Source organism: Erinaceus europaeus, chromosome 9 (assembly GCF_950295315.1).
Source record: "Erinaceus europaeus chromosome 9, mEriEur2.1, whole genome shotgun sequence".
Lineage (NCBI taxonomy): Eukaryota > Metazoa > Chordata > Mammalia > Eulipotyphla > Erinaceidae > Erinaceus > Erinaceus europaeus.
Genome location: NC_080170.1, coordinates 9839291 through 9854234, shown reverse-complemented (window position 1 = coordinate 9854234; position 14944 = coordinate 9839291). Strand labels below are relative to the sequence as shown.

General features: G+C 49.3%; 1 protein-coding gene across 2 annotated transcripts in view; it reads right to left on the bottom strand.

Annotated features, from left to right (window-relative positions):
- The window catches only part of SIMC1 (SUMO interacting motifs containing 1), a 45671-nt gene extending 37891 nt beyond the window's left edge, over window positions 1-7780 (bottom strand). Inside the window, exons 1-2 of one of the 2 annotated variants that reach the window (XM_060197194.1) lie at window positions 7690-7780; window positions 7473-7659 (exon numbers count right to left, since the gene is read on the bottom strand). In XM_060197194.1, coding sequence (XP_060053177.1) covers window positions 7473-7601 — 129 coding nt within the window. In that variant the 5' untranslated portion in view covers window positions 7602-7659; window positions 7690-7780. Of the gene's footprint in view, window positions 1-7472 lie in introns of both variants that reach the window. The other variant, XM_060197193.1, reaches the window with a different exon arrangement.
- Between the last annotated feature and the right edge of the window lie 7164 nt (window positions 7781-14944).

The window sequence follows — 14944 nt, the reverse complement described above, 5'->3', positions numbered from 1 at the left end:
GCATCAACAGGAGTGTGGAAGAAGTTGATCTAGCCCTCCTGGATAACACCGAAGAGTTCAAGACTTCAGCTGAGAAAGCAAGGGTAGGCACTGAGGAAACACCGGGAGAACTGGACGTGGAGGGGCTGTCACTTGTGACATGTGAAGGAAGAGGCTGTTTCTTTTTTTAATATTTATTTATTTATTGCCCTTATTGTTTTATTGTTATTGTTGTCATTGTTGGATAGGACAGAGAGAAATGGAGAGAGGAGGGGAAGACAGAGAGGGGGAGAGAAAGACAGACACCTGCAGACCTGCTTCACCGCCTGTGAAGCGACTCCCCTGCAGGTGGGGAGCCGGGGGCTCGAACCAGGATACTTATGCCGGTCCTTGCGCTTTGCGCCATGTGCGCTTAACCTGCTGTGCTACTGCCTGACTCCCCAAAGGCTGCTTTTTTTTTTTTTTTTTTTTGCCTCCAGGGTTATTGCTGGGACTCTGCCCAGCACTGTGAATCCAATGCTCCTGGAGACTATTTTTTCCCCTATTTTTGTTGCTCTTGTTGTTATAAATGGAGAGAGGAAGGGAAGCCAGAGAGGGGGAGAGAAAGACAGACACCTGCAGACCTGCTTCACCACCTGTGAAGCGACCCCTTCTGCAGGTGGCGAGCCGGGGGGCTTGAACCGGGATCCTTACACTGGTCCTTGTGCTTTGCGCCACCTGCACTTAACCTGCTGCACTACCACCTGACTCCCTAGAGGCTGTTTTTTAGGGAGAATCTGGAGAAACAAAGCCAGTGGCTTCTTTTCTTAAAAAAAAAATATATATATATATATATTTTATTATTTATATTTATTCCCCCTTCTGTTACCTTTGTTTTTTATTATTGTTGTTATTGATGTTGTCATTGTTGGATAGGACAGAGAGAAATGGAGAGAGGAGGGGAAGACAGAGAGGGGGAGAGAAAGACAGACACCTGCAGACCTGCTTCACCACCTGTGAAGTGACTCCCCTGCAGGTGGGGAGCCGGGGGCTTGAACCAGGATCCTTATGCCGATCCTTGCGCTTTGCGCCACATGCGCTTTAGCCGCTGCGCTACCATCCAACTCCCAGTGGCTTCTTTTTTTACTTTCATTGATTAACTGACTTATTAGTTTAGGATAGAGACAGAGAGAAACTGAGAGGGAAGGAGGAGATACAGAGGTAGAAAGAGAAAAAGGGAGAGAACTGCATCATTGCTTCACCATTTGTGAAGCTTTCCCCCGCTGTAGGTGAGAACTAGGGGCTTGAACCCAGGTCCTTGCACACTGTAAAGTGTGTTCTCAACTAGGTGTGTCACCACCCAGGCCTGCTAGCGGCTTCTTAGGTGAAACTACCGGTGTAATGGCGGCAAAGGGCTCAGGACAGGGCGTCAGCGCAGTGACACAGAGGCAGCAGAGGCTTCAAGGACCGACTCTAATTTCTACTGTGGCTAAAATGTCACAGCGTCAGCACATGCTTCAGAGAAATGGGTCGCCAGAGAGAGGAGTCCACCAGGGCGGCCAACTCCTTTGTTATGTTATTTTAGAAATTGCCACCACCCTGCGGTGGTTTCACTCAGGTACTCCCATCCTGACCCATTAGCCCTGCAGCCTGCAGGTCAAACCTTCCTCTAACAAACAGTTCTGACTCCAGGCCTCAGATAATGGTTAGCATTTTTTTATATTTATTTATTTTCCCTTTTGTTGCCCTTGTTGAGCATTTTTTTTTTACCTTATTTATTTTGGGGGTGGGATGGGCAATAAGGCATTTTAAAATTAAGGTATATACATTTAAAAATATTTATTTATTTTTGTTGCCACCAGGGCTGTTGCTAGGGCTGAGTACCTGCAATGGATAGAGAAAGACAAGACACCTCTTGTGTAGCAACCCCCCCCCCCCCCACCGCATGAACCTGGGTCTTTGTGCGTGAGAAGGTTCTCACACTGGTGTGCCACTGCCTGGCCTCCGCCTCCGTGCATGTTTTTTTTTTTTTTTTAATATTTTATTTATTTATTTATTCCTTTTGTTGCCCCTGTTGTTTTATTGTTGTAGTTATTATTGATGTCTTCATTGTTGGGTAGGATAGAGAGAAATGGAGAGAGGAGGGGAAGAGAAGGATAGACACCTGCAGACCTGCTTCACCGCGTGTGAAGCGTCTCCCCTGCAGGTGGGGAGCCGGGGGCTCAAACCAGGATCCTTATGCCGGTCCTTGCGCTTTGCGCCACATGCGCTTTAGCCGCTGTGCTACCGCCCAACTCCCCATGCATGTTTTTTTAAGACATGATCTTATTTCACATTTAAGAGACTCCAACATGATTTTATTTCCCTTCAGGGTTATTGGTGGGGCTTGGTGCTGCCAACTATGAATCCATGGCTCCTGGAGGCAATCTTTTCCCATTGTTGCTGCTGTTGTTGTTGGATAGGACAGAGAGAAACTGAGAGAGGAGGGGAAGACAGAGAGGAAGAGAGAAAGATACCTGCCAACCTGCTTCACTGCTTGTGAAGCAACTGATGCCCTCTGCAGGCAGGGAACTGCGGAGCTTGAACCAGGATCCTTGCGCGGGTCCTTGTACTTCACACTATGTGCGCTTTATCTGGTGTGCCACTGCCTGGCCCCCCTCCAAAATGATTTTTTTACAACTTTTTTAAAAAAAGATTTATTTATTTGTTTCCTTTTGTTTCTTATTTTATTGCTGTAGTTACTGATGTCGTCGTAGTTGGATAGGACAGAGAGAAATGGAGAGAGGAGGGGAAGACAGAGAGGGGGAGAGAAAGACAGACACCTGCAGACCTGCTTCATCTCCTGTGAAGCGACTCCCCTGCAGGTGGGGAGCCGGATCCTTATGCCGGTCCTTGCGCTTCGCGCCATGTGCACTTAACCCACCGTGCTACTGCCTGGCTCCTGCAGAAAACTAATTTTACACATGTATCAAAAACTGTATTTACTGTAAACCATTAATCCCCCAATTAAAAATAAATATACCTGGTAGAATATAGGTTACCATGTGCAAGGATCCAGGTTCAAGCCCCTAGACCACACAGGCAGGGGAAAGCTTCACGAGAGTTAAGCAGTGCTGTAGGTGTTTTTCCCCCTCCTGTCTCAATTTCTCTCTCTGCATATATATGTTTACATTTACAGATAAAAGGACCAGACAGGGCCAGATGGTGGCACACCTGATTGAGCACACATCAGAATGCGCAAGGATCCAGGTTCAAGTGCCTGCTCCCCACTTGTAGGGGGGAAGCTTTGTGAGTGGTGAAGCAGGTCTGCAGGTGTCTCTCTGTCTCTCTCCCTCTCCCCTTTCCTTCTTGATTTCTGGCTACCTCTATCAAACAAACAGATAAAGATTAATAAAAAATGGGTTCTGGGGGGAGTCGGGCTGTAGCGCAGCAGATTAAGCGCAGGTGGTGCAAAGCACAAGGACTGGCGTAAGGATCCCAGTTAGAGCCCCCAGCTCCCCACCTGCAGGGGAGTCACTTCACAGGCAGTGCAGCAGGTCTGTAGGTATCTGTCTTTTTCTCCTCCTCTGTCTTCCCCTCCTCTCTCCATTTCTCTCTGTCCTATCCAGCAATGACGACAACAGTAATAACTACAATAAAACAACAAGGGAAACAAAAGGGAATAAATAAATAAAACAAATACTTAAAAAAAAATGCGGGCTGGGTGGTGGCACACCTGGTTGAGCACACGTGGTATAGTGCACAAGGACCCGGGATTCGAGCCCCCGGTCCCCACCTGCAGGGGAAAGCTTCACAAGTGGTGAAGCAGTGCTGCAAGAGTCTCTCTGTCTCCTCTCTTTATCTCCTCCTTTCTCTCAATTTCTGGCTGTCTCTATCAAATAAATAAAGATTAAAAAAAAATCTAAGGCCGGAGGGTAGATAGTATAATGGTTATGCAAACAGACTCTCATGTCTGAGGCTCCAAAGTCCCAGGTTCAATCCCCCACACCACCATAAGCCAGAGCTGAACAGTGCTCTGGTTAAAAACAAACAAACAAACAAACAGACAGACTTCAAAGTATTAACAGTGGTGTCTTTGGAGAATGAGATTAAGGGCACTTGAATTTTCTTCTCTAGACATTTTTTTTTAAAAAATACCTTTTATTTATTTAATCTTATATTTATTGATTCCCAGGGCACCGTTCAATTCTGGCTTATGGTGGTGCTAGGGACTGAATCGGTGCCTGAGGCATGAGAGGTTTTTTTTTTTTTCAGAACCACCATGCTATCTCCCTAGCCCTTCTCTAGACATTTCTAAGTGCTTACTAATGAGCCCAACCAACATTGTCTGAATAGGTCCAGCTTTTTTGGGGGGTGTGTGTGTTTGGGGAGTGGTGGTGGAGACAACAGATACTACTGAAAACACAGGGAAACTTCATCAACTTCACACAGACTCAAGTCCAAGTTAAAAGCCAGGTGTTCTGAAATGTAATCAGATTTCTGGAGATGGATTTCTGAATTCTGGAATTCAGGCCAGTTGTACCCTGTCAATATTTGTTAAAAAAAAAGAAAGAAAAAAGAAAAACGTACGTTACTAGTTCTTTCATTTCACTGCCCAGTAAGCTGGAGAAGGCCAGGCGTGGCTGAGAAATAGGACAGAGTGTAGCAAAGACTCATACTGGCCATGATCACCACCTTATCCAAAGCCTTTTAAAAAAATATTTATTTATTCATTCCCTTTTGTTGCCCTTGTTGTTTTATTGTTGTAGCTATTATTGTTGTTGTTGGATAGGACAGAGAGAAATGGAGAGAGGAGGGGAAGACAGAGAGGGGAGAGAAAGATAAGACACCTGCAGACCTGCTTCACTGCTTGTGAAGCGACTTCCCTGCAGGTGGGGAGCCAGGGGCTCGAACCCAGATCCTTACGCTGGTCCTTGCACTTTGCGCCACCTGCGCTTAACCCATTGCAATACCGCCTGACTCCTGTATCAGAAACCTTGTAAGGGTAATTCCAGTGCCCTGCACAGGTGCTAGCTGGGAGAGGAGACAGAACAGAACACAACACAGCTTACCTAGCCACAATCGTTTCTTCAACAGGGGCCTCTCTGAACCCAGACCTTCAGGATAACCTTGCAAGAGGAGAAAACCTCTAATCTCTCTATCTTGGCCTGACGACTTTATTTAATGTGCAAGGGAGAGAGGAGGAGAGGCCTGCAGTATGGAATATTTGGAGAGGGAAGCCTGGTCCTGGTCAGTGTCCTCCCTGGAACTTGATCTTTGTCCCTCTATGACTCAAAAAAGCTCCAGGAGAAAACACAGGGGCGTGTGGCCACAGGAGAGGGGGGCAGGCTGACAGAGCACCCATGCAGGTACTTGGAGGACCCCAGCAGGGTAAGGAGGGCATCTGTACACTGAAGCAGGAATCTGGATGTCACCGAGCGGAGCTGGGTAACACCTGAGAGGCGAGGAAGCAGGTAGGAAGAACAAAGGGGTGACCAAGAAAAGCGGTGACAGGAATCGAGAGGAGCCTCAAGGACTAGCCAGGGTGGCATCTTTTTCTCTTCTACCTTTCCTTCACCTAGACACCCACACCACCCTCTTTTTTTTTTTTCCCCCTGGTCTCCAGGGTTATCTCAATTTAGTTTAATTTATTTCAAAGAGAGGAGGAGACAGAGAGAACCAGAGCATCACTCTAGCTCACACAATGTCTGGAATCGAACTCAGGACTCCATGTTTGCGAGCCCAGCACTTTATCCACCGTACTAACTCTGGGTTGACTCTCAAGAGGTGATTGCAGCCACAAGCAGACCTCCAGTGCTCTTTTCTTTTTTGGGATAGAGACAGAGAGAAACTGAGAGGGAGAGAAAGAAAGAGACCTGCAGCACTGCTTCACAGCTGTAGAGCTTTCACCCCTGTAGGTGAGGACCTGCGGCTTGAGCCCAGGTCCCTGATCACAGTAACAGATGCACTCTACCAGGTGGGCCACGGCCTAGCCCCCTCCAGTGCTCCTTTCTACCTGGACGGGCACCCCATCTCCCAGTCCTGCCTGTTTTCCCAAGCCAGTTCCTCCAAGGTCCAAATCAAATGTGGCAACCCTCCTGCCCAAGCCTGATCCAACATTAGCCCTCCATCTTGCCAAGCCTTCAACCTGCCTCCTTTTCTCTTTCCAGAGCACTGTTCAGTTCTGGTTGATGGTGGTGCCAGAGATTGAACCTGGGACTTCAGAGTCTCAAGCATGAAAAAAAAAAAGTCTTTTGCAGAACCATTATGCTACTCCTACACCATTCTTTCATTCCACCCATCACTGGACCTGGGGCTTCCCATACACTGCCAAGCACGTACCCCAGTCATTCATGGGACCACTTCTACTTGGAGCAATCCCTCCAAGCCCCTTGTCAGGTGGTGACAAGCGCACTCTATGCTGACTGGCTTTGCGCACCAGTCCTACTATGTGCATTTAACCCAATGTGCCACCGCCTGGCCTCATGCACACCAATTCTATGCTAGAGTGAGCACCTAGCACTGAGCACTACTCCTGAGTCCCAGGAGAAGATTCTGGGGGAAGGCTTCCAGGTGAGCTGGGGGAGGAGGGGCTGGAGAAGATGGTTCTGGAAGGGGCATTTGCACACGTGGTCTTTACATCGGACACTCCAGGTCTCCTTTATCTCTCGGGTGTGGCTTAGGGAGTCTGTGGGAAGTTTCATGCTGAGTCTCCTGTCTACTCCTGCCTGCTGGGTCCTCCAAGGCCACTTGTTGAAGAGAACAGATCGCCTTCTAAGACCTCCCACCCCCCCAAACCCCCCCACCCGGGTTGTCTGTGCTCCATCACATGCCCAGCTCCCATGGGAGGGGTTCGCTAAACATCTGTGGAGGGTTCCAGAAAGGCAGGGACCAGAGCTGCTTCGATGCACACCACCTTGGAGAGAAGGATGAAGGATAAGGAGCTGGAGGGGAGAAAGACAGCACTCCCAGACATGACCTTCCTAGGTTGGGAAGTTGGCGCTCGGAAAATGTGTGCTAAGCGGCAAGGACCAGCCTCCTGCAGCCCTGCAGCCTCGGGCCCCTCTCTCCGCGGCCAGGCCCTGGAGCGCCGCCACCACCTGGCCCAGGGCCGCGTCCCTCCAACCCTGGGGGCTCCGGTCCCCCCCCCCGCCCCCGCCTCCAGGGATCGCGTCGTGCCCGCCGCCAGCATAACCACTGCATGCTCCCAGGCCCAGGGCCCCTGCCGGACCCCCATGCACCCCCTTCCGCCGTGTTCCCGCAGGACGTGTGCCCCCCCGCACCCCATGTGCTCCCGGGGTCCCCCGCCCGCCGCCAGGCCTCAGCCCAGGCCCCGCACCCCACGCCGCCCATGTGCTCTGCGCCCCCCGCCGGCAGCCCCCGCCCGCGGGGATGAGGCCCCGAGGCCGCCCGCCAGGCCCCGCAAGGCGGGAAGCGGCTGCAGCTGGGAGGCGCCGGGGGCGGGGCGGGGGCGCCGGGCGGCGCGGACAGACCCCCGCCCGAGCCCCCCCAATCGGCCCGGCCCGCTCGCTCACCACGGTCCGGCGGGGCAGCGTGCCGGGGGTCCGGGACAGGGCCCGGCGGAGCCTCCGCGCCCGGTTCGGGCGGGTCCCCCCGGAGCTCTCGGAACCGCTGTCGTCCGAGATTACGATGAAGTTCTCCATGGCGGCGGGTCCCGCACGAACCGGACACCCCGGCAGCTGCGGACGCGGCGGCGGCGGCAGCGGCGGCGGCGGCGGCGGCGGCGGCGGCGACGGCGGCGGCGGCGGCGACTTCGGTTCCTGCTCCTGGAGCCGCGGCCACGGAGACCCGGGCCATCCCCCGCCGGCCCCGCCCACTGACGAAACCCCGCCTACGGGTCGGCCCCGCCCACCTACGTAAGCCCCCGTCCCCCGCCTGGGCCCCGCCCACCGAGCCCGGTCCCGCCCCTTTCCAGCGGCCGCTCAAGGTTGCTCAGCCGGGTCCGAGGGGGAAGGAAAGGGAGGAAGCCAGGTCCTCGAGGGGTGGGGTCAGGGCGGGGGCGGGAGTGCTGGACGCCGAGGCTGGTGGCTCCCCAGCTGCGGGCAACTTGACTCCAGTGAAGTGAGGTGCGAACAAGCCTCTTCATGATCATGGGAGGGGGGTCCCAAATGACAGCCCCCCCCAATGACAGGCTGGGTGATCTGTCAGACTAATGGGGTAGAGGGGCCTTCAAATTACAGGACCGGTCACCTCACTGGTGCTGACAGGCAGGGACCCTCCCAAATGACCAGACCTCAGAAAGAGTAGAGCCCCCCCCTACCCCAAAGACAGGAGGCTGACCTGATCTCAGATGAATGGGGAAGGTGGGGGCTCAAAAGATAGGACGGCTGATCTGGCCTCAGGATAATGGGGTACACAGGCTAACTCAGGATGGTGAAGGGCCTTTGTGTGACAGAAGGTGGGTGTGGTGGGGTCTCTGGCTGATGCTGGGGACACTTTTGGACACATGAGCAAGAAGCCCTTCAGGATAAATTCCTAGAAGAGGAAGAGCTCCATCAAAGGTGATGTTTCCGTGGTTGGAAAAGCGATGCCAAGTTGCTTTCAGTTTTCAGTTGCAATCAGTGCAATCCAGGAATTGGAACTGTGAGCCAAAGAGCCTCCTTCAGTTGGTAGCAGGAACGGGAATTTGAAAACACACAAAGGGACGCCAACAGGTAGCAGAGGCCCTGGATGTATGAATGTCCAAATCTATAAAGATTAAGGGGAAATTGCCAGCATGGAGGCAAGTGGTCAGCTGGACAGGAATATTAAAATCAAGACAGGATCTGGATTAAAAGAAATGTGGAGTATTGACAAAAACAAACAAACAAAACCCACTGCCCAGATTCCTGAAGCTGAGTAAATTATCTTTATAGACAGAAATAGAGGGGGAGAGAGAGATGGAGAGGAGAGACACTTGTAGCACTGTTCCACTGCTTGTGAAGCTTCCCTCCTGCAGGTAGGGAGTAAGGGCTTGAACCCTCGTCTTGGCTTTTCATGTCTGAAGAAATACAGTGAATCTTCACAAAGCAAAACAGAAAAGGGGGAGCTAGAGAGGGAAGTTGAATGAGAGACTCTTCTAGCATTGCTCCACTGCTTGTGAAGCTTCCTCCCTGCAGGTGGAAACCTGGGCCTTAAACCCTGGTCCATGGTACTGTGTGCGTGCTATCAGGTGTGTCACCACCTGGCCCCCCAAACTGAACAGCTTTTCAGCCATCTTTCCCTCCAATATACATTGTATTGAGAGACTGGGAAGTGGCACCCCCTTTTAAGTGTACATCCAATAATAAATAACAAATAGATTTAAACTAAAAAAAAAAGAGAGATAGAAATTAAGAGGGAAGGGGGAGATAGAGAAAGAGACAGAGAGACACCTGCAGCCCTGCTTCACCACTCATCAAGCTTTCCCCTAGTAGGTGGGGACCAGGGGCTTGAACCTGGGTCCTTGCGCACTGTAATGCCTGCGCTTAATCAGGTATACCACCACCTGCCCCCCAATTTCTGTTTTTATCAAACATATAAATGAATAAATGATGAAGTGTTTTTTAAAAGAAAGACTGCAATTTACAAAATTAAAATAAACCAAACAAACTGTATTGATGCCTGCTCAGAGCCAGGAACCATGTTCAGAGCTGCAGATGAAGCAGTGAGCAGAACAGCCTTGGCCTTGTCCCCATAGAGCTTAGCAAGAAAGGTTTGTGAGTGACCACAAATGCAAATTTCTTATTTCCCTTTAGAAAAAAAAAAGATTATATATATATATAGAGAGAGACAGAGACAGAGAAGATAGAGTTAGAAGGAGAGAAAACAAAAGCCTACTTCAGTGCAGGGGAGGCCTGGCTTGAACCTGAACCATGCACATGGCATTTTGCAGGTCCAAAAAGAAAAATTTTTAATTAAGAATTCAGGGGTGGTGGTCCAGGAGGTGGCGCAGTAATAAGGCTTTGGACTCTCAATCATGGGGTTCCGAGTTCTATCCCTGGCAGCACATATGCCAGAGTGATGTCTGGTTCTTTCTCTCTCCTCCTATATTTCTCATAAATAAACAAAATCTTTTTTAAAAAAAAAAGAAAAGAGAAGAAAAGAAAAGAAAATAATTCAGGGCTGGAGAGAAGCTCCCTGCTGTAGCACAGGATGTGCACGCCCACGGTTCCAGAAATGCAGGTTCAGTCCCAGGTACACTGTATGCCAGAATTTAGCAGCATTCTGATCTCTCTCTCTCTTTCTTTTGCCACCTCCAGGGTTACCGATGGGGCTTGGTGCCTGCACTATGAATCCACTGCTCCTGGAGGCTATCTTTCCCATTTTATTGCTCTTGTTGTTGTTATTGTTATCATTGCTATTGTTGGATAGGGCAGAGAGAAATTGAGAGAGGAGGGGGAGAGGATGATAGACAACTGTAGACTTGCTTTATGGCTTGTGAAGCGACGCCCCCTGCAGGTGGGGAGCTGGGGGCTTGAACTGGATACTTACACCGGTCCTTGCGCTTCCGGCCATGTGCGCTACTGCCTGCCCCCCCCCCCCCCCCCCAAGATTTTTATTGGGAGTCTGGCGGTAGCGCAGTGGGTTAAGCGCACGTGGCGCAAAGTGCAAGGACTAGCATAAGGATCCCGGTTCAAGCCCCCGGCTCTCCACCTGCAGGGGAGTTGCTTCACAAACGGTGAAGCAGATCTGCAGGTGTCTATCTTTCTCTCCCCGTCTCTATCTTCCCCTCTTCTCTCCTTTTCTCTCTGTCCTATCCAACAATGAGGACATAAATAAAAACTACAACAATAAAACAACAAGGGCAACAAAAATAAATAAATAAGTAAATAAAAAGATTTTATTTATTGGGGCGGGGTGGTGGTGCATCTGGTTATTGCACACATTACAGCGCACAAGGTGCCAGGTTCACAAGACCTTAGTCCCTATCTGCAGGGGGAAAGCTTTGCAAATGGTGAAGCAGTGCTGCAGGTGTCTGTTTCTCTCCCTCTCTCCCTCCACCTTCCCTCTCAATTTCTGTCTCTATCCAACAAATAAATTAATATAATTTAAAAATTTTTTTTTTATTTATTAATGAGAAAGATAGAAGAAGAGAGAGAAAGAACCAGACATCACTCTGGTCCATGTGTTGCCAGGGATCGAACTCAGGATCTCACTGTACCACCTCCTGGACCACACATTCTCTCTCTCTCTCTCTCTCTCCAAACATCAACCTTTAAAAAAATGTGTATATGAAAAGATGTAAGTGCCAGGGAAAATAAAAACCATAAGATGCCCATTCCATGCCCACTGTGATTCCTGTTGGGAGCGGTGATGGAAAAGAACACATTTTGGCAAGGATGTGAGGAAATCGGAGCCTGATGCTCTTTGCTGGTGAGAAAGGAGACTGGTGCAGCTGCTGGGGAAGCAGTTTGGCAGCTCCTCAGAAAGTGAGACATAGCAGCCGGGGAACTAGCTCAGCTGGTGGATTGAGGGGCTACCTGTCAGAGGCTCCCAGTTCTCATCACCAGAGTGGTGACCTGCCCCTCCCCTCATATGAAATAAATAAAATAAATCCTTTTTTTTTTCTTCCAGGGTTATCGCTGGGGCTTGGCGCCGGCACTACAAATCCACTGCTCCTGGAGGTCATTTTTCCCCATTTTATTGGATGGGACAGAGAGAAATCAAGATGGGAGGGGGAGAAAGAGAGACACCTGCAGACCTGCTTCACTGCTTGTGAAGCATCCATCCCCCTTGCAGATGGGGAGCCGGGGCTCAAACCTGGATCTTTATGTGGGTCCTTGCCCACATCCTTGTGCCTAGTACTATGTGCACTCAACCAGATGCATCACTGCCCAGATCCCTGAAATAAATCTTTTTAAAAAGTCAGACATAGGGGGTCTGGTGGGTAGCACAGCGGGTGCTTGGCACACAGCACAAGGACCGGGCGTAAGGAGGTGGTTTCACAAGCAGTGAAGCAGGTTTGCAGGTGTCTATCTTTCTCTCCCCTTCTCTGTCTCTTCCCCTCCTCTCTCCATTTCCCTCTGTCCTATCCAGCAACAAATGACAGCAATAACAACACAATAATAATAACCACAACAATGATAAAAAAAATAAGGGCAACAAAAGGGAAAAAAATAGCCTCCAGAAAAAAAAAAGCCTCCAGGAGCAGTGCAGGCACTGAGCCCCAGCAAAAATCCTGGAGGCAAAAAAAAAAAAAAGTTAGACATAGGGGACCTGGAGGTGGTGCGGTGGGTTAAGGGCGCACATTACAGTGTACAAAGACCTGGGCTGCAGGTGTGTGTCTCGCTGCTCTCCCACTCTACCTCTCCATCCTCTCTGTTTCTCTCTGTCTCTATCTAATAATATATACACATATATTTTTTAAAAGTTAGACGTAGAATTTTGAATCCTCCTAGTAGCTGCACCCAACTAATTCATTTTTTCATTTTTATTTTTATTGCCATCAGGGTTATCGCTGGGGTTCGGTGCAGGGACTATGAATCCACTGCTCCCGATGGCCTTTTTTCTTTCTTTCTTTTTTTCTAATTTTTAAAAATATTTATTTATTCCCTTTTGTTGCCCTTGTTGTTTTATTGTTGTAGTTATTATTGTTTTTTTTTTTATTATTCCCTTTTGTTGCCCTTGTTGTTTTATTGTTGTAGTTATTGTTGTTGTTGGATAGGAGAGGGAGAAATGGAGAGAAGAGGGGAAGACAGAGAGGGGGAGAGATAGACACCTGCAGACCTGCTTCACCACCTGTGAAGCGACTCCCCTGCAGGTGGGGAGCCGGGGCCTCAAACCGGGATCCTTAGGTCGGTCCTTGCGCTTTGCGCCATGTGTGCTTAACCCGCTGCGCTACCACCCGACTCCCCTTCTCTTCTGCCTTTTCATGGAGGAGCTACTTTGGTTTGCTCTCCAGCCTCCTTGTAGTTATTATTGTTGTTGTTATTGATATTGTTGTTGCATAGAACAGAGAGAAATGGAGAGAGGAGGGGAAGACAGAGAAAGGGGGGAGAAAGACAGACACCTGCAGACCTGCTTCACCGCCTGTGAAGTGACTCCCCTGCAGGCGGGGAGTCGGAACCCTCTTCCTTATGCCCGTCCTTGTGCTTTGTGCCATGTACGCTTAACCCACTACGCTACCACCTGACTCCCCTCTTTTTTTTTTCTTTTGATTTTGTTTTTTCCTTCAATTTTATTGGACGGGACAGAGAAACTGAGAGGAGTGTGGGAAGAAAGAGAGGGTGAGTGAAAGAGAGACGACTGCAGACCTGCTTCACCACTTGTGAAGTTTCACCCCCTGCAGGTTGGGAGCAGGGGATTGAACCTGGGTCCTTGTGCAGGGTAACATGTGGGCTCAACCAGGTGCACCCCCCACTCAGGCATAGCCCCACCCAACCCCTGTCCCTGAATAGTTAAAACGGGACTCAACAAGATGCTTGTTGCCTTTATGATTTTTCATGATATCCAAAAGGTAGACAGCACCCAGGTGTGCGAACAGGTGAATGGAGAAGCCAAATGTGTTACAGCAGTGGAGATGTTGACACACGCTGTGGCATGGGTAGACCTTGGGGACACTGTGACCGGCAAAGTAAGTCTCTCACAAGAAGGCAAACTTACTTCTAGCAGATTACCTAGAAAGGCAAATTCACACAGGCAGAATATAGGGGCTGAGTGGTGATCATCTGGTAGAGTGGACACTTCCCAGGTTCAAGTCCCCAGTCCGCACCTACAGGGGGAAGCTTCATGAGTGATGAAACAGTCCTGCAAACATCCTCCCTTCTCTCTGTCTTTTATCCAGAATTTAAAAAAAAAAAAAAAAAGGCCAGTAAGAATACGTTGGTGGAGTTGTGCAAGCACCAAGTCCCAGCAATAACCCTGGTGAGAGAGAAAGAGAGAAAGAAAGAAAGGAAGAAAGGAGAAAAGAAAGAAAGAAGGAAATAAAGAAAGGAGGAAAGGAGAAAAGAAAGAAAGAAGACAAGAAAAAAAGAAGAAAGAAAGAGAAAGCGGCAGGGTGGTGGCACAGTGCTGCAGGTGTCTGTCTGTCTTTCTCCCCCTTCCTCTCTATTTATGGCTGTTTCTATCCAATAAATAAAAAAAGTTAATAAAAATATTTTTTTAAAAAAGAAAGAGATGAAGGAAGGAAGGAAGAGGAAAAGGAAAGAAGAAAAGGAGTGGGGAGTTATCATTTTATAGCTGCAGATGTTCTGTTTGGGGGTGATGGGGATGAGAAAGTTCTCAAAATAGGTAGTGGCGAATATTTCCCTTTAACCAAATTGAAAGCTGCAGAGCCCGTCTTCAGTGTCTCCATGTTTAATAAATATGTAATCTATTTTAAAATTTTTTTTTCACTAGCAAACATCTCAGCTCTGGCTTGTAGTGCTGCAGGGGACTGAACACGGGGCCTTTGATGCCTCAGGCATGAGAGACTGTTGTGTAAACCACACTGACTTCCTGACCTTCCTCCATGTTTATTCCTCTAGGGATTTTCTGAATATTACTTGTATTCCTATGTACTTAGCCAAATGGCTTCTTTCCTTCCCCTTCCTTCCTTCCTTTTTTCCTTCCTTCCTTCCTTCCTTCCTTCCTTTCTTTCTTTCTTTCTTTCTCTCTTTCTTTCTTTCTCTCAATATTTTATTTATTTATGAGAAAGATAGGAGGAGAGAAAGAACCAGACATCACTCTGCCACATGTGCTGCCAGGGACTGAACTCAGGACCTTGTGCTTGAGAGTCTGATGCTTTATCCACGACGCCACCCCCTGGACCACTCTCCTTTCGTTCTTCACTTTTTTTTTTTTTTTTAGCTATCAAGGACATCACAAGGGCTCAGTGCCTTCATGGCTCCACCACTCCTAATGAGCCTCTGTCTCTCTTAAGACAGAGGATAAGAAGAGACAGAGAGGGAGAGGGAAACAGGAAAGCTACCACAGCACTGCCCCACTGCTGGTGAAGCTTCCTTTGTAGGTGCTCCTGTGTGGTGAGTAGGGACTTGACCTCAGGTACTCAGGCAAGATAAAGTGTGCTCTCTACCAGGTGAACTGT